This window comes from Cyclopterus lumpus, chromosome 13, assembly GCF_009769545.1.
Source record: "Cyclopterus lumpus isolate fCycLum1 chromosome 13, fCycLum1.pri, whole genome shotgun sequence".
Taxonomy (NCBI): domain Eukaryota; kingdom Metazoa; phylum Chordata; class Actinopteri; order Perciformes; family Cyclopteridae; genus Cyclopterus; species Cyclopterus lumpus.
The window spans coordinates 19,559,656-19,584,069 of record NC_046978.1 but is presented as its reverse complement, the minus strand read 5'-3'; the positions used below and the strand labels follow the sequence as shown (position 1 = coordinate 19,584,069).

At 41.8% G+C, this 24,414-nt stretch overlaps 1 protein-coding gene across 2 annotated transcripts; it reads right to left on the bottom strand.

Annotated features, from left to right (window-relative positions):
• Window positions 1-4,461: 4,461 nt before the first annotated feature.
• On the bottom strand, window positions 4,462-24,040 carry zbtb44 (zinc finger and BTB domain containing 44). 2 transcript variants are annotated; one of them, XM_034548002.1, is made up of 6 exons: window positions 23,707-24,040; window positions 19,892-21,025; window positions 12,273-12,357; window positions 11,101-11,252; window positions 9,538-9,621; window positions 4,462-7,715 (listed from the first exon to the last, which is right to left on the bottom strand). In XM_034548002.1, exons 2-6 carry the CDS (start codon window positions 20,985-20,987, stop codon window positions 7,690-7,692), a joined length of 1,443 nt encoding a protein of 480 aa, XP_034403893.1. In that variant the 5' UTR covers window positions 20,988-21,025; window positions 23,707-24,040; the 3' UTR covers window positions 4,462-7,689. The 2 variants fall into 2 exon arrangements, with proteins under 2 accessions (XP_034403893.1, XP_034403892.1); XM_034548001.1 differs by having other exon boundaries at window positions 7,219-7,715; window positions 9,321-9,621.
• Between the last annotated feature and the right edge of the window lie 374 nt (window positions 24,041-24,414).

Here is a 24,414-nt window from a genome sequence, read left to right as displayed (position 1 = left end):
TGTTCTGCTGAGACTAAACACTGCAGGGTTAATGCAGCAGACTAACTGCTCCCGTCTGCAAAAACCCAAACACGTGGAACTATTTTCCAGAAAGAAAAGCAACCCAACGATCGTACGAGTCGATTGCGGCGACATCGCCGAGCGATTCTTTTTAAAACAAGAAATATGCGGCGTGCAGCGATCACCCAGCAGGACTCCTGCTTCCGTGTGAGAGGACGCACTCCTGTCATGGACATCATGCGACGCTCAGGGCAGGAAGCCAACATCCCAGCAGGTCAACAGGTTGTCACGGCAACACAGACGTGCATTAAATGGTGATTTTTGTTATGCAGCTGACTTGATGGATGGCTGATTTATATTTGTTAAGTTCTTCTGGACTCAGGATTCATAGAGTTGGGAAACAGTATCTGAAATAGATTTTTCAAGGCAAAACATTTGTAAACTTCTATACAACCAGAGGAGTCGCCCCCATTTAATTTAATACCCATCTGTGGTCCTGTTTTTATTCACACTGGGTGTGGTTAACACAAACAAAAGGTTATCCATGCAGTGGGAGAGGTTGTGGACGTACACATAGAAATCAAGATAACTCTAGGCCTGGATAACTGAAGACAGACACAAACAAAAGGGCTTCACATGCTTCTCTAACAAAGTTCTACCAAAACAAATACAGACCGACCAACAACCTGATGTTCTGGACACAAAGTACCTCCGTCAGTGCACCAATGAAGCACTTTGAAGACCAACACATGAAGCATAGACTTCTATACAACCAGAGGAGTCGTCCCCTGGTGGTCAGGAGAGAGAATGTAGCTTTAAGACATGAAGCATAGACTTCTATACAACCAGAGGAGTCGCCCCCTGGTGGTCAGTAGAGAGAATGCAGCTTTAACACATGAAGCATAGACTTCTATACAACCAGAGGAATCACCCCCTGGTGGTCAGGAGAGAGAATGCAGCTTTAACACATGAAGCATAGACTTCTATACAACCAGAGGAGTCGCCCCCTGGTGGTCAGGAGAGAGAATGCAGCTTTAACACATGAAGCATAGACTTCTATACAACCAGAGGAGTCGCCCCCTGGTGGTCAGGAGAGAGAATGCAGCTTCAGAACCGGTTGCCGTGTGGTGTAACTGTGATGGTCTTCCCTGGATGGATCGTCCAGTGGCATCACGATGATGGGATGTAGAAACAGGTGTGAGCTGCTGGTCCCTCTCACACGTCCGCCTCCTCTTCCTCCGTCACGTGACCAGAAGGAATTCACTCTGGAATGACGGCCGGATGTTTCCGTGTCTGGCTGAGACGAAGAGAGCAGATTCACTTCTGAGCCGTAGTGGAAAGAATCAGCGTGACATCGTGACATAACACGCCGGGTGGAGCTCCTCCACCGGCAGGTATCGGGTACCGCGGCGCCCCCCGGTGGACACGCGTGTGCTGATGCCTGCGAGCCGTCGGCCATGAGAACGGCTCCTGTCAGGGGTCACTTCTTGAAATGCAGCATTCGAAGGTCGGAACTGTTATTTTCTTTTCTGCGGATACCAAAAAGCCTAATGAATCTGGCGTGGGACGTGATTTGTGGAATATTCCATTGAATCCAACCCCTCCATTGATTGGGAATGTATGACACGCGTATTAGTCATGCAGTGTGTTTTATTTTTCCTGGCAAGCGAGGCTCAGCGCAGCTTATTATCTCTCTCTGTCTGCTGGATCCAGTTGGTCTGAACCCCCCCCCCCCCCCCAACAGATAAGCCCCCGAATGTAAACAAGTCACGGACACATCTGCAAACACATTTTTTCTTTCTGCAAACACATTTTTTCTTTCTGCAAACACATTTTTTCTTTCTACAAACACAGTTTTTCTTTCTACAAACACATTTTTTCTGCAAACACATTTTTTCTGCAAACGCATTTTTTGGGCAAATGCATTTTTTCTGCAAACACATTTTTTTGGCAAATGCATTTTTTCTGCAAACACATTTTTTTGGCAAATGCATTTTTTCTGCAAACACATTTTTTTTGGCAAACACATTTTTTTGGCAAACGCATTTTTTTGGCAAACACATTTTTTTGGCCCGCGCAGTCGGACGCTCTGCGTTACGCAACGTGGTCGTGAGGGAGGCGGTGCCTGCGTGATGAGTTCAGGGACCCAGTGACTCGGATGCATGCACCTGACAGATACGTCGTCTATAATTAAGGGTTTCGCTTTTTGAGATTTATTCCTTTAACAATACGGAACGCAGGAAACAGACGGAAACATTTAATAAATGCAAAGATTCTGCTCTCTTTAATATTAAGCAATTGGCTCCATCTTTGAAAACAGAGAAGTTTCTTCGATCGGGTCGACGGTTTGGAGGCCAAGATCAACAAAGAGTCTCTGGCTCCTCGACATGGAACCGATCGGCTTCGGTGTCATCCAGAGATGTCTGTCCTCTTCCCCCGAAGACTTCCAGGAATATGAAGACAAAAAAGAAAAGAGTCGCTAACGAAACACAGATTTAAAATCCACCCACAGGTTCATCACGCTTCTTCCACCAAAGAGGCTTTGATTTGTGGGATGAACTGGTAAAAATTTAAAAAAGAAGAATATATTTTATATTAGTTAGATTAAGTCCTCCAGTCCTCCGATAATTCATGCATCGTAATCCTCCCATGGTCGAGGCCCGTGAAGAGGATCTTTATGGTGGTGGACACACAGTGAACGTCTCCATGTGACGATGGAGGCCAAGGAGCGAGAGACGTAAACAACAACAAACACAGGACCTACTGACCACCAGGGGGCGACTCCTCTGGTTGTATAGAAGTCTATGCTTCACGTGTTAAAGCTACATTTGTTAAGGTCAAATGAGGTATTGTTTCCTCATTATTTTCATAAATCATCCATTTCTCTCTTTTCAAAGCGAACAAAAAGAAACATCGTTGAAACAGAATGTAGCGATTTCACCAGAAACATACACAGTTGACACTTTCATTTTGTTTAACTCTTTAAATAGTATTTGAACTCTACGTATATGATTTTTCATTTAAAACCAGTACAAGGTTTATGTAGTTGGTAAGAAACATGTAAAATATGCTTCTGCTTCTAGTGGAGTTATTTATTATGTGTTACATAATAAAGCGTGTGTGCTCTCATTAACTTCAAGTAAACAAAAGAAAATTCCCGACAAGTTTCTTTTTTTTTTTTAGACTTCTTTTTTTATTTACATTTTTATACTTTTACAAAAACAACTCTTTATTATTTTTTTAATAACAGGACTGCAAAGCCAGAACACTAGCAAAGATTCATAAAACAACCACGACCTCTAAAATACAGAGCGGCCTCGTCAGTCTTTAAACACGATCCAGTTAAAACACTCAAAACTCTCCAGAAACAATGTGCATGAATATCTGGGATGTTTAATACAGTATCAAATACACAAAGTACAACATCCGGCTCACAGCAGGTGTTCCTCGAGTAGCCTGCAGTATAAAGAATATGCAACATAGTACGAGTGTATATACTGTGTATATATTATATATATATATACATACACACACACATATATATATATATATATATATATATATGTGTATATATATGTATATATATTATGATATAAATATGTGTATATATATACATATATATATATATTATATTTTATACAAATATATTATATATATACATATATATATTATAATATAAATATGTATATATATATTATATACATATTATATTTTATACAAATATATTATATATATACATATTATATATATACATACTTATATATATAAATATATAACATACATATATATAATAAATATATACATATTAAATATATATATATATATATATATATATATATATATATATAATATATATATACACACACACAGTCTACCAAGGCCCCCTTCACAAGCTGTTCTATTCACATTTAACAAGAATATACAAAGATGCCATGAAACAGCAACCATCATACAAAAAGTCACCAAAAATATATATATGCCGTTATGAAGAGCTACCGTGTGTTTTATCTGGTTTTTCCTTTCTTTTAAATAAACCAGAAGGAGGACTGGAAAACATATACAACATCAAAGTGTACATTGAAAAGGCATGTCCCGTATAATAGTCGAGATATTTAGAAAAAAAAAAAAAAAAAACATTGCACGTTTAAAAATAAAAAGTTTAGAAAAGGGATAAACGTAGAGGAAAAAGAAGAGGGCATGCTTAACGATCAGAGCTACGATTGGATGAAGAACCATCGACAAATAAGGCCGCGACAGAAGGCGACGCCCACTGAAGACACGCCCTCCTCACTGGAGGAAACAAAACGAGGAGAACCGGCCGTTTGATTCCCGCGCTTCGTTCCTTTCACAGATCAAACGGGGTCCTCGCCTCTTTGATTCACCTTCAAATCACATTTAAACTCAATTATACATTCTTTTTTTATATATATACATATGTCTATATATATATATATATATATATATATATATAATTCACCATTCCAAAGACGAAATGAAATCTTTTAAAACGACACCTGTCCATTTATTGCACAACCATCGGTTCACAAAAATATTTTGGGCACTTTTGCGTTTTTCAAAAACGAAACAAACAAACAAATAAACAAACAAATAAACAGCAGCATTTCATTATAAAAAAGTTGTTTGGCGAACACGCACGACACGATAAAAAGCAACGACCTAGAAATGGACAATAGAAAACTCTTCTTCTTGTTCTTTAATTCTGATATTGTGCAGCTAGAGTTGGTAGGTCCGTGTACTAAGGCGAGCCTCTTAAACAGCGTTACTGTCTCTTTAAGGGGCAGAACAGCAGGACCCCAGCGTTACTGTCTCTTTAAGGGGCAGAACAGCAGGACCCCAGCGTTACTGTCTCTTTAAGGGGCAGAACAGCAGGACCCCAGCGTTACTGTCTCTTTAAGGAACAGAACAGCAGGACCCCAGCGTTACTGTCTCTTTAAGGGGCAGAACAGCAGGACCCCAGCGTTACTGTCTCTTTAAGGAACAGAACAGCAGGACCCCAGCGTTACTGTCTCTTTAAGGGGCAGAACAGCAGGACCCCCAGCGTTACTGTCTCTTTAAGGGGCAGAACAGCAGGACCCCCAGCGTTACTGTCTCTTTAAGGGGCAGAACAGCAGGACCACAGCGTTACTGTCTCTTTAAGGGGCAGAACAGCAGGACCCCCAGCGTTACTGTCTCTTTAAGGGGCAGAACAGCAGGACCACAGCGTTACTGTCTCTTTAAGGGGCAGAACAGCAGGACCCCACCGTTACTGTCTCTTTAAGGGGCAGAACAGCAGGACCCCCAGCGTTACTGTCTCTTTAAGGGGCAGAACAGCAGGACCCCACCGTTACTGTCTCTTTAAGGGGCAGAACAGCAGGACCCCTTTGCTAACCAGCACGGACCCTTCAGAATGATTCACTCTTTATTACGTGCAATTACTGATTGCCATGGCAACTCCCCGGCGAGAGAGAACATTTGGTCCTGTAGGGAATTTTTTATTTTAAAGCGTGATTAGTAGCCGGATTAAAAAAAAACAAAAAAAAAAGGGACAAAATGGCACGATTTTAGACGCAGGGTTATTAAGACAATAATAATGATTAATATTGATGCCCTCGTCACAAAGATATATTAATCTTCACATTTACAATCAACCCTGTGTGTGAGGTCTTACATCCGGCTGGGAGCTTCCTTAATGGCGGCGGTTTGGGACTACTTTAGGGGGGGGGGGGGGGGGCAGAGATAAACAATAAACAACAAACAACACGCCCAGTCAGTCAGTAGCATTCAACTCGTGAGTTATTATCACGGGTGTCATTATCTTCTCAGGAATACAGGCACAACGATTGAAACCATGTTGACGACGACAACAACAACAACAAGGAACAGGAGACGGAAATTTGACCCCGAAAAATGAAATAAAAAGCCCAAACTGTTCTCAATCAGTTTACGGTGAAATGACAAGCTCTCTTCTTACAATATATATATATATATATATATATATATATATATATATATATATATATATATATATACTCATCTATGACGGCTCACAGTATTTTGCGTTAGCTCGTTAGCTTCTGCTGCTTTTAAAGCAGCGTGGTCACATGACCTCCCGTAGACTCGCCATCACAGACGGCATCAGTCCGGTTGCATCACTTCCTGCTTCCCCCGTTTAAAAAAAAAATAATAAAACAATAAAAAAATAAAAAGATTTATTGGTTAGAAAATGTAGTCCCCCCCCCCTTTTGTGACAATTAATGTAAATAAAATAAAATAAAAAAAGAGAATACAGCTGGTCAAACAACACTCAACTTAATATTCTTGGTGTTCACAAAAGAAAGAAAAGACAAACAAAACAAACAAAAACACGTCAACACATCTGATGAGCGGCGCTACATTATCGTTTCTCTGGAGCCCAGTTGTGAAAAAAAAATTAATAAATAACATTTTGAATTTCTACATTTTAGTCCTTTTTTTGTGTGCGTTTTGCTTTCGTTGGATTTAAGTTTCACTCGAGGTTTTGATTGAACAAACAAACAAACAAACAAACAAAAAAGGTGGAAAAATGTCACTGCACAAACAATCTTTAAGGGAATACTCTGTCAATATAATTTCAAGTTTTTTTGTAAAAACATTTAAAAATTAAATGTACTGTGTTCATATAGATGAAAAAAAGAAAAATGCACATACACACACACACACACACACACACACACACACACACCTGACATGTTCACAACACCCAACACACAGCATTCAAATAGTAAAACTACAGTACAAGCGATTGCAAGAGAGATAATATTGACATTGAACAGTTTGCCATAAACTAATAAAGCGTCATCACTACAAATGAAATACTGTGGAGGTGCTTTTCTTCTTTTCGTGAGCTCAGTTTGCAAAAGTCTCCTCGCCTCCTCGTCTCCTCGCCTCCTCGTCTCCTCGCCTCCTCGTCGCTTCGTTTTAAAAACTAAAAAACAGGACTTTTCTCTCAGGCACTTTCCAAAAAAAAAGTCGGGCAAGGCTTTTTTTTAGATTCGACACCTCGAACGCTTCACGTGGGAATAAAAAAATACAAAGTAAAACTTCCTAAAACACGACTCGGCTTGAAAAGAACTCAACTCGGGGGAAAAAAATCACTTCAAAAAGAGAATTATTGAGAAAAAAAATGATTTACTTTGCTGGAGTTGATTTTTTAAAACATAATAAGTGCATCTGTGTTGTTGCTGCGCGCGTGCGTGCGCGCGCGCGTGTGTGTGTGTGTGCGTGTGTGTGTGTGCGTGTGTGTGTGCGTGTGTGTGTGAGGGGCAACAAAACTAAAATCCCTCGTCGAGCTTCAATGAAGGAGTCACTCGATGGTGATGGAAGCCGGCTCCTTGGCACACTGCTCCTCCTCCTCCTCCTCCTCCTCGTCGTCCTCCTGCTCCTCCTCAAACCCCTCCGGGGACCCGCCTCCCACGCCGTCGTCCATCTTGGTTGCCTCCGTGGCGGCGGCGGCCATCTTGAGGGAGGCCAGGGGGTCCAGCGGGTCGGGCGACAGGAAGCCGTGGGGGGAGGTCTCGCAGTTCTGCGTGGAGGAGGAGACCTGGGAGATGACGGGCATCTGGACGGAGCAGGAGGACGAGGCGGCGGCGGAGGAGGAGGAGGAGGCGGCGTACTGGACTCCCAACGCCTCCTCCTCCTCCTGCACCTGGCTCAGGTAGTCGGGCACGAGGAAATCACTGCGGAGACGGAGAGAAGGGGCGGAGCTTAGGGTCCTTTCATCCGCTAGCGGCAATTGGGCAATTTTTTAAATACACGTTATATTTGCTATTTTTCCACAAAACATCTTCAACAAGTATTTATACACAATAATTACACAATAATTACACAATAGTTACACAATAGTTACGCTGTGGACCTCTAAACCACAAGTTGGTCTCAGTCCGGTTATTGTGGACTCAACTCTTCTTTATACATTTTAACAAGGACAAAACTTATTTCATATTTCACACACTTGTTTTAATATCTTTACCAACATCAATTTTATTACTAGTATTGTCCTGTTTTGTATCTCTTATTTATTTTTGCCCCCGTTTTATTTTAAATTATAGTATTTATTAATTTGTTTCTCTTGTGAAGCACTTTCAGCTGCATTGTATGTTATTATATAAATAATGCTTATTACTATTATTATTATTGAACTGAGAACTTAAAAAGGCTTTTTTCTTTAATTAGTGATGGGCCAAAAGATGAATCAAGAAAAGTATTGTTTTAAATGTTCAAGGCATTAAATGTAAATATAAATACGGTTCATTATTTCTTTGGGTAGATTCAAGATGAAAATACCAAAGTTTTCCTTTAATGAGTCCAACAGCTGAACCCGTCCGTGCAATTAGTGCGTTGGGATGGATATTTCCATTATAGGTACATATCTTTAATCAATGCCCAGCTCATGTGACAACAACACACATATATAGATATGACCTTTGACTCAAAACTGATGATTTAAGTGTGCGAATACAAAGCAACGACGAGTTTTCTCAAACATCGTGGATGTTATTAACGGTTCTCTTTGCGACAGTTCAAGTAACAGTTACACATTTTGGGAAATGAGCCTTTTTACGTACTTCTCAAGAGTCAGACGAGAAGATCGATATCCTTCATGACATGTGTGGCGAATATGAAGCTACAAGCGAGCAGCCAGTTAGCTTAGCATAAGGACTGGGAACAGCTAGCCTAGCTACGTTCAAAAAGGTAACAAAATACCCCTACCGGCACCTTTAAAGCTCAGTGACCACCACGTTATGTATCTCGTTATGAGCGTAAAGGCTCGGTCACGATAGGTTGAGGTTTGCTGGTTGGATGAAAAGGACCAAAGTTTTTAGACGCAACACGTACGAAGACGACCAATCGTTTGGTTTGTAACGGGATTAAACAAACGAGCGACAGCTTAAACATCAGTGAGCTTTAGAAGGCGCTTGTAGGCCAACTTTGAACCAGGCTAGCCGTTTCTACACTTAATGCTAAGCTAAGCGGCTACTTGCTCCCGCTACATATTATACAAAAAAAAAAAAGAAGCATATTTCCCCCCAAAAAGTCAAACTTTTCCTTTGAATAAGTTGAATTAAACCAGTCAAATACTTCCGGTCAATCAAGAACAATTCTACACAAAACAGACACGATATGTTTTTCTTTCTAAACGGTCAAATAAACCTCAGGTATTAGAATCTAAAGTGAAGTAATTTTCTGATCCAGGTGAGATCTGAGTAAATGATGGGGAAGGGGGGTAGGGTAGGGTAGGGGGGGTGGGGTTGGGGGGAGGTCAGCGCCCTCGGACTCCTCACCTGCTCTGGAAGTAGTTTGCTAGTTCGGACGCCTCATGGTTCAGACTCCTCAGGTGTACAATTAAATTGCCAGAGTTGGTGAACATGGCCCCGCACGTTTTGCACTCGTAAATCCGCGGCTTGCGGATTATGTGTCGGGAGACCCTCATGTGGTGCTTATATTCACCGAAGGACGTGAATGTGGCGCTACAAATCTGGCACCGGAAACAGCGTTTACCTTCGTGCTTCAGCCGATGCATCTTTAGGGAGTAGGCCCGTGTGAACTTTTTCCCACAGCGGTCACACTGGAAAGGCTTAATGCCTGGTGGGGGACACAAGAAGAACAAGATTCAGCCGACCTGAGGCATCACTTTGGCTACATTTGTGTCTTTATTTGTTGTTGTTGTCGTTTTTGACGTGTTCCTCACTAACGGCACACGACAGAATACTTTCGTCAGCGTCTGAAAAGGAAGCGTGGGCCCGACCGACCCAGAGAGGACAGATGGAAGCTAAGCTAACCCAGCTAGGAGGCTACTCCACTACCCAGCATGCACTTGGCGAGCGGACAGCCGGACAGAGAGCCGTGTTTACGTCGTGAAGTTTACGTCGTGAAGTTTACGTCGTGAAGTTTACGTCGTGATGTCGGTGCTCAGGCGGAGCTGATGGGCGGTGCTTTTCTGACGTTTACCTCGTTGTTGTTTTTGTTTTACGTTCCTCGGGACGCCAATTTAAAAAAAAAGTGCTGTTTTTGTTTTGTTGTTTTGTTTCAAACGGGCTGCAAACTTTATTTAAAATGACAATAAACGATCCTTGAATCTGCGTGAGGGTGAATGTGAGTGATGACTAACTCTTTTATCTATACAACTTTATAAAATGAGTAATAAGACATTTGCTGAAAATGCTTCTTTGGAAAACAAACCACTACGTAACTTATTATTATTATTATAATATGCTTTAATGGTACTCAACAGGTGTTGGTTATACCGCCATTCACTATACCACTGCAAAAGGAAAAGTAATTATATATATATTATAATAGGGTTATAAAGGCTATACATTAGCCACCACTAGCATAGAACACCCAAATCTCCAATCTGACGTCTGTCAAGTTGCATTGTGGGTAATTGTAGGTGTTCGGGGCAAAGGACAAAAATATAAAATATATTTGAAACACTTTATCAGACACTTGTTTTCAGAATTTGCATAATACCAGTTTGATATTTTGATATTTGAGTCTGTCGTTACACCAACTGTGAAACGGCATTCTGGGGCCATTATGTGTAAAAATAAAACAATAAAAAAATAATAATAATTAGCCGGGAGAGAGGGGAGATATACCAAGAAAGAAAATACATAAAAATTCTCAGAGATTAAAGTTTATGAATAAAAAATTAAATTAAAAAAATAACCTTATATTGTCTTAAATTAATCTCACAAATCAACGAGAAATCCGCCCCGAAAAATAGGGTTAAAACAATAGGGTTAAAACAATAGGTTTTAAACAGTAGGAATAACCTCATCACACATCATTAAACACAGCCGCCATATAGAAATGATATTAGTATTAATTTATAATTCATTATTATTAAATATAAGTTTAAAAAAAGAACATGAAAGAAAACACCTATTTGTACCCAACAGGACCTTCTTAAGAATATTGATTTCAATTTTCTTGTAGATTTTCTGCTTCTAAATTTAGCTTTTTAATTTTTCCTCAGAATATTAGGCCCCACCACTCTAATGAATAATTAAAAAACTTTATTCTATATATGTTCTAAGTTCTTTCCCACATGTGACTTACCGGAGTGTATGAGCATGTGCTGCTTCAGGTTTTGGATGCGCGTGAATCGGACCCCGCAGGTCGGACACTGGAAGGGCCGGTCGGGCCCGTTGGTGCCGGGTCTGGCTGAGGGGCTGATGTAGAGGTGGTACGGGTACTGGATGCCTTCTAACCTGGAACACGGAGACAGGAAACGTCATCGAACGGGACGCTCCAGAGGGAATGAGTCATTTATATAGACTTCTATACAACCAGAGGAGGCGCCCCCTGGTGGTCAGGAGAGAGAATGCAGCTTTAACACATGAAGCATAGACTTCTATACAACCAGAGGAGTCGCCCCCTGGTGGTCAGGAGAGAGAATGCAGCTTTAACACATGAAGCATAGACTTCTATACAACCAGAGGAGTCGCCCCCTGGTGGTCAGGAGAGAGAATGCAGCTTTAACACATGAAGCATAGACTTCTATACAACCAGAGGAGTCGCCCCCTGGTGGTCAGTAGAGAGAATGCAGCTTTAACACATGAAGCATAGACTTCTATACAACCAGAGGAGTCGCCCCCTGGTGGTCAGTAGAGAGAATGCAGCTTTAACACATGAAGCATAGACTTCTATACAACCAGAGGAGTCGCCCCCTGGTGGTCAGTAGAGAGAATGCAGCTTTAACACATGAAGCATAGACTTCTATACAACCAGAGGAGTCGCCCCCTGGTCCATTTACTCTTTTTAAATCAATAAATGTCAGAAAATGCCATTTGTGTAAAAAAATGTTTAGGAGAACTGCATCTTTCCAATTCTGGCAAGTATTTGGCATTATACGTTATATATTAAAACAGTAGTAACACGCTACAGAACCCAACCTCACACATCCAGAGAGCTTTTATAACAGAATACATGGAACAATACTAATACTATTATTAACAACAAAGCATTATCTACAAAGAAAATGACACTAAAAGTCACTCAAACACCTCCCCCAGAGGCCACTGGTTTGTCCAGGTGTAAAGAAAGAAGTTTAGAGGGGAAAGAAAGAGGATCCACCTGATTGATGTCAAATCGACAGGCGCACTTATTAAAATGTGTGAGAACATTTGTTGCTGGAGGCGTTCAGGGCCCTCCGTTACAGCAACGAGGCAAACGGGTGCGGCTCAGGCGACCGGCGTCGCGTCTCTGCAAGTCGTAACAAATCACGATACCTTTCGTCATCCTCGCCGTGTCCTCCGGTGTTCGAGGCGCTCTGCATCGACGGCAAGCCCTCCGACACGCCCTCGTCCATCGACCCTGGGGGAGGACAGAACGCTCATGTGACTGCAGGTCTTTCGGGGTTAATGCAATATTATTTTAAAAAAAGGTTTAATTCTGCTGGATTCTATTCAACGGTTTATGGGGGAAGGGAAAAACTGACGAGTGTTTCCATTTTCTTTTTTATTTACAGCAGGAAAGAAAAAATTTCAAACAGCGATTCGGACGCCAGACAATAAAAGTTTCCACTGAGAACAAATACAGTCAGAGCGAGAGGACACATGGACAACGCTCACGGGCTGTAAATATTACATTCATTCTGAAAGAATATTTCCAATAAGCTGTTTACACGTGTCACGGAAATAAATATTCCTGTTTGTATGCAGAGTGCAGAACATCGGATTCCCCCTTTCATTCCTTTATACGACTTCTCTAAAAGTTTTATTTATTTATGATATGAAGTCCTTCATGAGGTTTCTCCTTCTCTTCTGGACAAGCAATGATGATAGAAGCTGAAGAACTCATGAGGACATGTCTATAGAATGATGATAGAAGCTGAAGGACACATGAGGACATGTCTATAGAATGATGATAGAAGCTGAAGGACTCATGAGGACATGTCTATAGAATGATGATAGAAGCTGAAGGACACATGAGGACATGTCTATAGAATGATGATAGAAGCTGAAGGACACATGAGGACATGTCTATAGAATGATGATAGAAGCTGAAGGACACATGAGAACATGTCTATAGAATGATGATAGAAGCTGAAGGACACATGAGAACATGAGAACATGTCTATATAATGATGATAGAAGCTGAAGGACACATGAGGACATGAGAACATGTCTATATAATGATGATAGAAGCTGAAGGACACATGAGGACATGTCTATAGAATGATGATAGAAGCTGAAGAACTCATGAGGACATGTCTATAGAATGATGATAGAAGCTGAAGGACACATGAGGACATGTCTATAGAATGATGATAGAAGCTGAAGGACTCATGAGGACATGTCTATAGAATGATGATAGAAGCTGAAGGACACATGAGGACATGTCTATAGAATGATGATAGAAGCTGAAGGACACATGAGGACATGTCTATAGAATGATGATAGAAGCTGAAGAACTCATGAGGACATGTCTATAGAATGATGATAGAAGCTGAAGGACTCATGAGGACATGTCTATATAATGATGATAGAAGCTGAAGGACACATGAGGACATGTCTATAGAATGATGATAGAAGCTGAAGGACTCATGAGGACATGTCTATAGAATGATGATAGAAGCTGAAGGACTCATGAGGACATGAGGACATGTCTATAGAATGATGATAGAAGCTGAAGGACTCATGAGAACATGTCTATAGAATGATGATAGAAGCTGAAGGACACATGAGGACATGTCTATAGAATGATGATAGAAGCTGAAGGACACATGAGAACATGAGGACATGTCTATAGAATGATGATAGAAGCTGAAGGACACATGAGGACATGTCTATAGAATGATGATAGAAGCTGAAGGACACATGAGGACATGTCTATAGAATGATGATAGAAGCTGAAGGACACATGAGGACATGTCTATAGAATGATGATAGAAGCTGAAGGACACATGAGGACATGTCTATAGAATGATGATAGAAGCTGAAGGACACATGAGGACATGTCTATAGAATGATGATAGAAGCTGAAGGACACATGAGGACATGTCTATATAATGATGATAGAAGCTGAAGGACTCATGAGAACATGTCTATAGAATGATGACAGAAGCTGAAGGACACATGAGGACATGAGGACATGTCTATAGAATGATGATAGAAGCTGAAGGACACATGAGGACATGTCTATAGAATGATGATAGAAGATGAAGGACACATGAGAACATGAGGACATGTCTATAGAATGATGATAGAAGCTGAAGGACACATGAGGACATGTCTATAGAATGATGATAGAAGCTGAAGGACTCATGAGGACATGTCTATAGAATGATGATAGAAGCTGAAGGACACATGAGGACATGTCTATAGAATGATGATAGAAGCTGAAGGACTCATGAGGACATGAGGACATGTCTATAGAATGATGATAGAAGCTGAAGGACACATGAGGACATGTCTATAGAATGATGATAGAAGCTGAAGGACACATGAGGACATGTCTATAGAATGATGATAGAAGCTGAAGGACACATGAGGACATGTCTATAGAATGATGATAGAAGCTGAAGGACACATGAGGACATGAGGACATGTCTATAGAATGATGATAGAAGCTGAAGGACACATGAGGACATGTCTATAGAATGATGATAGAAGCTGAAGGACTCATGAGGACATGTCTATAGAATGATGATAGAAGCTGAAGGACACATGAGGACATGTCTATAGAATGATGATAGAAGCTGAAGGACACATGAGAACATGTCTATAGAATGATGATAGAAGCTGAAGGACTCATGAGGACATGAGGACATGTCTATAGAATGATGATAGAAGCTGAAGGACACATGAGGACATGTCTATAGAATGATGATAGAAGCTGAAGGACACATGAGGACATGTCTATAGAATGATGATAGAAGCTGAAGGACACATGAGAACATGAGGACATGTCTATAGAATGATGATAGAAGCTGAAGGACACATGAGGACATGTCTATAGAATGATGATAGAAGCTGAAGGACACATGAGGACATGTCTATAGAATGATGATAGAAGCTGAAGGACACATGAGGACATGTCTATAGAATGATGATAGAAGCTGAAGGACACATGAGGACATGAGAACATGTCTATAGAATGATGATAGAAGCTGAAGGACACATGAGGACATGTCTATAGAATGATGATAGAAGCTGAAGGACACATGAGGACATGTCTATAGAATGATGATAGAAGCTGAAGGACTCATGAGAACATGTCTATAGAATGATGACAGAAGCTGAAGGACACATGAGGACATGAGGACATGTCTATAGAATGATGATAGAAGCTGAAGGACACATGAGGACATGTCTATAGAATGATGATAGAAGATGAAGGACACATGAGAACATGAGGACATGTCTATAGAATGATGATAGAAGCTGAAGGACACATGAGGACATGTCTATAGAATGATGATAGAAGCTGAAGGACACATGAGAACATGAGGACATGTCTATAGAATGATGATAGAAGCTGAAGGACACATGAGGACATGTCTATAGAATGATGATAGAAGCTGAAGGACACATGAGGACATGTCTATAGAATGATGATAGAAGCTGAAGGACACATGAGGACATGTCTATAGAATGATGATAGAAGCTGAAGGACACATGAGGACATGTCTATAGAATGATGATAGAAGCTGAAGGACTCATGAGGACATGAGGACATGTCTATAGAATGATGATAGAAGCTGAAGGACACATGAGGACATGTCTATAGAATGATGATAGAAGCTGAAGGACACATGAGGACATGTCTATAGAATGATGATAGAAGCTGAAGGACACATGAGGACATGTCTATAGAATGATGATAGAAGCTGAAGGACACATGAGGACATGTCTATAGAATGATGATAGAAGCTGAAGGACACATGAGGACATGTCTATAGAATGATGATAGAAGCTGAAGGACTCATGAGGACATGTCTATAGAATGATGATAGAAGCTGAAGGACACATGAGGACATGTCTATAGAATGATGATAGAAGCTGAAGGACACATGAGGACATGTCTATAGAATGATGATAGAAGCTGAAGGACACATGAGGACATGTCTATAGAATGATGATAGAAGCTGAAGGACACATGAGGACATGTCTATAGAATGATGATAGAAGCTGAAGGACACATGAGGACATGTCTATAGAATGATGATAGAAGCTGAAGGACACATGAGGACATGTCTATAGAATGATGATAGAAGCTGAAGGACACATGAGAACATGTCTATAGAATGATGATAGAAGCTGAAGGACACATGAGGACATGTCTATAGAATGATGATAGAAGCTGAAGGACACATGAGGACATGTCTATAGAATGATGATAGAAGCTGAAGGACTCATGAGAACATGTCTATAGAATGATGACAGAAGCTGAAGGACACATGAGGACATGAGGACATGTCTATAGAATGATGATAGAAGCTGAAGGACACATGAGGACATGTCTATAGAATGATGATAGAAGATGAAGGACACATGAGAACATGAGGACATGTCTATAGAATGATGATAGAAGCTGAAGGACACATGAGGACATGTCTATAGAATGATGATAGAAGCTGAAGGACACATGAGGACATGTCTATAGAATGATGATAGAAGCTGAAGGACACATGAGGACATGTCTATAGAATGATGATAGAAGCTGAAGGACACATGAGGACATGTCTATAGAATGATGATAGAAGCTGAAGGACACATGAGGACATGTCTATAGAATGATGATAGAAGCTAAAGGACACATGAGGACATGTCTATAGAATGATGATAGAAGCTGAAGGACACATGAGGACATGTCTATAGAATGATGATAGAAGCTGAAGGACTCATGAGGACATGTCTATAGAATGATGATAGAAGCTGAAGGACACATGAGGACATGTCTATAGAATGATGATAGAAGCTAAAGGACACATGAGGACATGTCTATAGAATGATGATAGAAGCTGAAGGACACATGAGGACATGTCTATAGAATGATGATAGAAGCTGAAGGACACATGAGGACATGTCTATAGAATGATGATAGAAGCTGAAGGACACATGAGGACATGAGGACATGTCTATAGAATGATGATAGAAGCTGAAGGACACATGAGGACATGTCTATAGAATGATGATAGAAGCTGAAGGACTCATGAGGACATGTCTATAGAATGATGATAGAAGCTGAAGGACTCATGAGGACATGTCTATAGAATGATGATAGAAGCTGAAGGACACATGAGGACATGTCTATAGAATGATGATAGAAGCTGAAGGACACATGAGGACATGTCTATAGAATGATGATAGAAGCTGAAGGACACATGAGGACATGTCTATAGAATGATGATAGAAGCTGAAGGACACATGAGGACATGTCTATAGAATGATGATAGAAGCTGAAGGACACATGAGGACATGTCTATAGAATGATGATAGAAGCTGAAGGACACATGAGGACATGTCTATAGAATGATGATAGAAGCTGAAGGACACATGAGAACATGTCTATAGAATGATGATAGAAGCTGAAGGACTCATGAGGACATGAGGACATGTCTATAGAATGATGATAGAAGCTGAAGGACACATGAGGACATGTCTATAGAATGATGATAGAAGCTGAAGGACACATGAGGACATGTCTATAGAATGATGATAGAAGCTGAAGGACACATGAGGACATGTCTATAGAATGATGATAGAAGCTGAAGGACACATGAGGACATGTCTATAGAATGATGATAGAAGCTGAAGGACACATGAGGACATGTCTATAGAATGATGATAGAAGCTGAAGGACTCATGAGGACATGTCTATAGAATGATGATAGAAGCTGAAGGACACATGAGGACATGTCTATAGAATGATGATAGAAGCTGAAGGACACATGAGGACATGTCTATAGAATGATGATAGAAGCTGAAGGACACATGAGGACATGTCTATAGAATGATGATAGAAGCTGAAGGACACATGAGGACATGTCTATAGAATGATGATAGAAGCTGAAGGACACATGAGAACATGTCTATAGAATGATGATAGAAGCTGAAGGACACATGAGGACATATCTATAGAATGATGATAGAAGCTGAAGGACACATGAGGACATGTCTATAGAATGATGATAGAAGCTGAAGGACTCATGAGAACATGTCTATAGAATGATGACAGAAGCTGAAGGACACATGAGGACATGAGGACATGTCTATAGAATGATGATAGAAGCTGAAGGACACATGAGGACATGTCTATAGAATGATGATAGAAGATGAAGGACACATGAGAACATGAGGACATGTCTATAGAATGATGATAGAAGCTGAAGGACACATGAGGACATGTCTATAGAATGATGATAGAAGCTGAAGGACACATGAGGACATGTCTATAGAATGATGATAGAAGCTGAAGGACTCATGAGGACATGTCTATAGAATGATGATAGAAGCTGAAGGACACATGAGGACATGTCTATAGAATGATGATAGAAGCTGAAGGACACATGAGGACATGTCTATAGAATGATGATAGAAGCTGAAGGACACATGAGGACATGTCTATAGAATGATGATAGAAGCTGAAGGACACATGAGGACATGTCTATAGAATGATGATAGAAGCTGAAGGACACATGAGGACATGTCTATAGAATGATGATAGAAGCTGAAGGACACATGAGGACATGTCTATAGAATGATGATAGAAGCTAAAGGACACATGAGGACATGTCTATAGAATGATGATAGAAGCTGAAGGACACATGAGGACATGTCTATAGAATGATGATAGAAGCTGAAGGACTCATGAGGACATGTCTATAGAATGATGATAGAAGCTGAAGGACACATGAGGACATGTCTATAGAATGATGATAGAAGCTAAAGGACACATGAGGACATGTCTATAGAATGATGATAGAAGCTGAAGGACACATGAGGACATGTCTATAGAATGATGATAGAAGCTGAAGGACACATGAGGACATGTCTATAGAATGATGATAGAAGCTGAAGGACACATGAGGACATGAGGACATGTCTATAGAATGATGATAGAAGCTGAAGGACACATGAGGACATGTCTATAGAATGATGATAGAAGCTGAAGGACTCATGAGGACATGTCTATAGAATGATGATAGAAGCTGAAGGACTCATGAGGACATGTCTATAGAATGATGATAGAAGCTGAAGGACACATGAGGACATGTCTATAGAATGATGATAGAAGCTGAAGGACACATGAGGACATGTCTATAGAATGATGATAGAAGCTAAAGGACACATGAGGACATGTCTATAGAATGATGATAGAAGCTGAAGGACACATGAGGACATGTCTATAGAATGATGATAGAAGCTAAAGGACACATGAGGACATGTCTATAGAATGATGATAGAAGCTGAAGGACACATGAGGACATGTCTATAGAATGATGATAGAAGCTGAAGGACACATGAGGACATGTCTATAGAATGATGATAGAAGCTGAAGGACACATGAGGACATGTCTATAGAATGATGATAGAAGCTGAAGGACACATGAGGACATGTCTATAGAATGATGATAGAAGCTGAAGGACACATGAGGACATGTCTATAGAATGATGATAGAAGCTGAAGGACACATGAGGACATGTCTCGGGGGTTCACTGTGTCTCTGAATAATCAGACCACACGTGCATGAACTTGATATTAAATGTAGAGGCACTTATGTAACGTTGATCTGGAATGGGAGACTAATAAGGAGAAAATAGTTGTGTTTCCCACGAATGAGCGAAACGGCGCTAGCCGAGCTACGATTGGACGATCTTTAAGGAAGTAAACGCGCCCTCACCTATGGAGGAGGACTGTGGGCTGATGAGGAGCTCCTCCTGGACCTGCTCGCTCCCCGGCACCGTCTGCTGGTCGCTCAGCGAGCTCTGGGAGGCGCTGACGGGCTGCGAGGACGCCTCCTGGACCTCCTCGTCGCTGAGGCGCTCCACCTTCACCCGCACGTCCTCCTCCTCCTCGGCCGGCGGCACCGGCGACGACGCCGCGACCTTGGAGCTTTCGCACGTCAGGAAGTCGCTGAGCCGCCGGCCAACCGCCGCCTCCGAGGTCCCGGCGGCGCCCTGCTCCGAGCAGCGCGGGCTCTCCGGGAGCTTCGACTTGTCCGAGTGGAACCGCCGGTCGATTCCGAACGGGAACGTCCACGGGAAGGCCAGCGAGGACTCCACGGGCTGGGCGGCGCCGTCCGAGAACGAAGGGGACGGGTTGGGGATCTGAGGGGAGGTGGCGACCATCTGCGCCGTGCATTTGAGCGGGCTCTCCGGCGACGCCATCGTCGCGAAGCTTTTGCGTTTCCGGCGTGACTCGCGGCACACGGGGACGTTCCTCTCCATCACGCTGCAGTCCGACGAGACGGGGGACACGCTGCCGTCCAGCGGCGTCAGGGCGCAGTTCGACGAGGCGCTCTCCGGCGCCGACGGGTGCGGCTTGTCCGCCGCCATGCCGTTGTTGTTGTTGTTGTTGTTGTTGCTGCTGCTGCTGCTGCCGGGGCTCCACAGGATGCTCGACTTCATGAACTCCGAACACGTGCTGGCGACGGCGAACATCTGCATGTAGCTGGCGGCCGCCAGGACGTCGATGATGTTCTCCGTGCTGATGGCGAGGGTGGACGTGTAGGCGTATTCCAACAGCGGGGCGAAGCCGCTGACGGTCACGTGGTGGAGGTCCAGCACGAACTTGTCCTCCTCCTCGGGCCGGCCCACCAGCTTGGAGCGGAAGAACTCGCTGCAGCAGGCCAGGACCACCTTGTGGGCCAGGAAGAGCTTGTCCTGGACCCGGATGGTGACGTCGCAGAGGTGACCCTGGTTGCGCAGAGCGTTGAGCTTGTCCAGCATCTCCTGGCTGTGGGAGGTCGAGCTGTGGGTGAAGGTCTTGACCCCCATGGTGGAGTCACTTCAGGGCCGTGTACAGGAAACGCGTCCTGCAGAGAGATGGAGAGGAAAAAGAAACAAAAAGATTAACTGGATGAACCGTTTTGTAATTAGCTGGAGAGTCAGATGTCCATATTCTTGTTGGGGTCAGTTATGTGTAAATAAGAAGGGGACGAGGTTGGTTTGTGGATGTTTTGAACCCTCGAGTGCGACGATTTGTCTGTCGCCATCTTGGATTTTTGCAACCAGTGAATGAAAGTTACCATCATGGGTACTACTCCCCTTTATGGTCTGTTTGACTCTAAATGACCATAATTTACTAAATGAACATCACGCTGTATTGAAGAAGACTTGAAACTAGAGATTGAGACCAAAAACTAATGTTTACAATGTTTACTGAGGGAATAAATCAAGAGAAGTAGAAACATTTATATAGACTTCTATACAACCAGAGGAGTCACCCCCTGGTGGTCAGTAGAGAGAATGCAGCTTTAACACATGAAGCATAGACTTCTATACAACCAGAGGAGTCACCCCCTGGTGGTCAGGAGAGAGAATGCAGCTTTAACACATGAAGCATAGACTTCTATACAACCAGAGGAGTCGCCCCCTGGTGGTCAGGAGAGAGAATGCAACTTTAAGACATGAAGCATAGACTTCTATACAACCAGAGGAGTCGCCACCTGGTGGTCAGGAGAGAGAATGCAGCTTTAACACATGAAGCATAGACTTCTATACAACCAGAGAAGTCGCCCCCTGGTGGTCAGGAGAGAGAATGCAGCTTTAACACATGAAGCATAGACTTCTATACAACCAGAGGAGTCGCCCCCTGGTGGTCAGCGGAGAGAATGCAGCTTTAACACATGAAGCATAGACTTCTATACAACCAGAGGAGTCGCCCCCTGGTGGTCAGCGGAGAGAATGCAGCTTTAACACATGAAGCAAAAAAAAAAAGGAGACGTCAAATACATCACTCTGCTGAACACCAGTCCCATGGATACAAAAGAAACGACGGTAAAGTGCATTGTGGGACTCAGTGGGTGTAGGTAGAGGAAAACGCTGAGGGTGGCGAGGTAGAGAAGCAGGGGAAGGGAGAAGGAGGACAAAACGCCAAGTTACGTAACAATCAAAGCAGATGCGTGGAGGCCGGAGCGCTACAGGATGCTCAGCAGCTGTCTGAGAGACACGTGGATCCTCTGAGGCATGAGACTTTCCATCTAACAAAAGCTTAAGTGTGGGGGGCTCTTGCTGGGGGGGAGAGAGACAGAGAGAGACTCTCCTGGGATATGCTGGTCCAGTAAAGGCAAAGTAAATAATATATATATATATATATATATATATATATATATATATATATTTCTTTTAAATATAAAATATATATATTTCTTTTAAATATAAAATATATATATATATATTTTAAATGTAATATATATATATATATATTGTTTATCGTGGAAATAATAATAATATATATATATATATATATTATACATTGTTTGTATTGTATTGTATTTTTTACAATATTGTATTGTATTTCTTTTAATATATATATATTTTTTTTTTAATATGAAATATATATATTTTTTTTTTTATCATGGAAATAATAATAATATATATATATATCTTTTAAATATAAAATATATATATATAATTTCTAGTAAAGCGACTTTGAGCATTTTGAAAAGCGCTATATAAATAAAATGTATTATTAATAAACAAAATACTGATGGCGACAGGGGGGGAAAGGGGGCGTGGCCTTGAACGTGGTACTTTTACTATGTTTACGTGACGTTAACAAGAGCCCACGAGCTGGTAACCGGGGGCTCGACGTGCACGCGCACACAAGCAGCCACGCAGCTGGTATCCGAGGCCCCCGGGGGCCCAAAAGTGACGCCGGACAAACATGTCCCGCAACAACAATCACAGTTTGGCAAAAAGGCTAGTGCATCAAGTCAGCGAGCAGACGACACGCACATCCGGTTTATACTATCAAAATAAAGGTTATAAAATAAAGATGATCCTTTATTAGCCATCTACAGGACTTAGAGCAGCATGTGTTCTAGTGCAAACAAGAGACACAGTTAAAATAAGATGGCTAAAAACAAGTAGTATGTAAAAGCAAATAAGCAATTAACACAATATATATATATATATATATATATATATTTTTTTTTTTTACTCTATCATTTACTCTATTCCGTTATATTCCTGGGGGTTATTTAGGGACATACATGTTCCTTTCCACTTTTAGTAGCAGATTGATATAACCACAACACTAATATATATATATATATATATATATATATATATTTTTTTTTCAGTTATTGTGGATTATTTGATGTTTTATTGTTTGTTATAGCTTATTCATAATACTTGTTTCTTCAATTTATGTTATATTTCCCTCTGTAAATGTCCCCGCTGCGGGACTAATACAAGGTTTAACTCGTCAATACAGAAAACAAAACAAAAAGATCAATAAGCATGTAGGAGAACACAATAATTATTCCGCACTCTTTTATTTTGAAGCCGAATTAGCCACATTTCCGGTTTGACCGCGGAAACGTCGACCCAGAAAGCTAACAGCCGTTAGCTCCGAAGCTAACGAACCGACATCGTTCCTTTTTTCCTCTACCGACGCCTGGGCGACGAGGTAGCCGAATTAAAGCCCCCGCGGCCGTGGTTACGGTTACCCCTCCCCCCGCCCGACGGGCTGCACGGAGCGGGCTGTTACCTTCCGGAGGACGAGGCCCGCGGTGTCGACGAGGGGCCTCGGGATGCGAGCAGCTCCGACAGCGGTGCGCTCCCCTCTGCCGCTCAGCCCCGACCACTCACATTCCCCGGCGCTCGTCGGGGCAGTTCGTCCGCCTGCGAAGCCGCCGAAGGAAACGAGACTCACGGTCGACTTTCCGCCGGCGTTAACATTCCCATCACAACGGGTCGAAGTGCAAAGTTCCTCTCCCCGAGACGCTTGTTTTTCATTCCTTTGTGCTTCACCCCCCTCTTCTTCTTCTTCTTCTTCTTCTTCTTCTGCGCTGTATTTGCACACCCACAATGCACCGCGCACCTCTCACGGTGCCGTACAGTAAGAAACCGGAAGTGTCCCTTCGACCTGAAACTGAGGCTCGTCAGTCCCCTAAAAAGGTTTTGGGCGATATTTTATGAACATGTTATATTTGGATTCTTTAGCTATGACAGGACAGTTTAGGAAAAGGCGTACATCATAAATGTATTGATTATTGTTTATTAATTACATATTCATACGTTTTAAGTTTACAAGCCATAGACCAATTGTTTGTGTATTTGTGGTTTCCCCCTGGTCGTTTATTATTGACAATTTATGAAATCGTGCACGTGCTATTGTCGAATAATGCAAAATACAAAATAAAAATGTTAAAACCACTTCTCAGGAGTTCCCACTGTTTATATTAATTTGCATTAA

Bases quoted from the DNA above. Each gene is read 5' to 3' on its own strand.
- zbtb44 (XM_034548001.1), bottom strand. From the start codon at position 20,987: ATGGGGGTCAAGACCTTCACCCACAGCTCGACCTCCCACAGCCAGGAG. The intron at 9,622-11,100 runs GTAAGTCACATG...GTCCCCCACCAG, and splicing joins GCACATGCTCATACACTCCG to GCATTAAGCCTTTCCAGTGT. The intron at 7,716-9,320 runs GTGAGGAGTCCG...CCGTCTCCGCAG, and splicing joins GCAAACTACTTCCAGAGCAG to TGATTTCCTCGTGCCCGACT.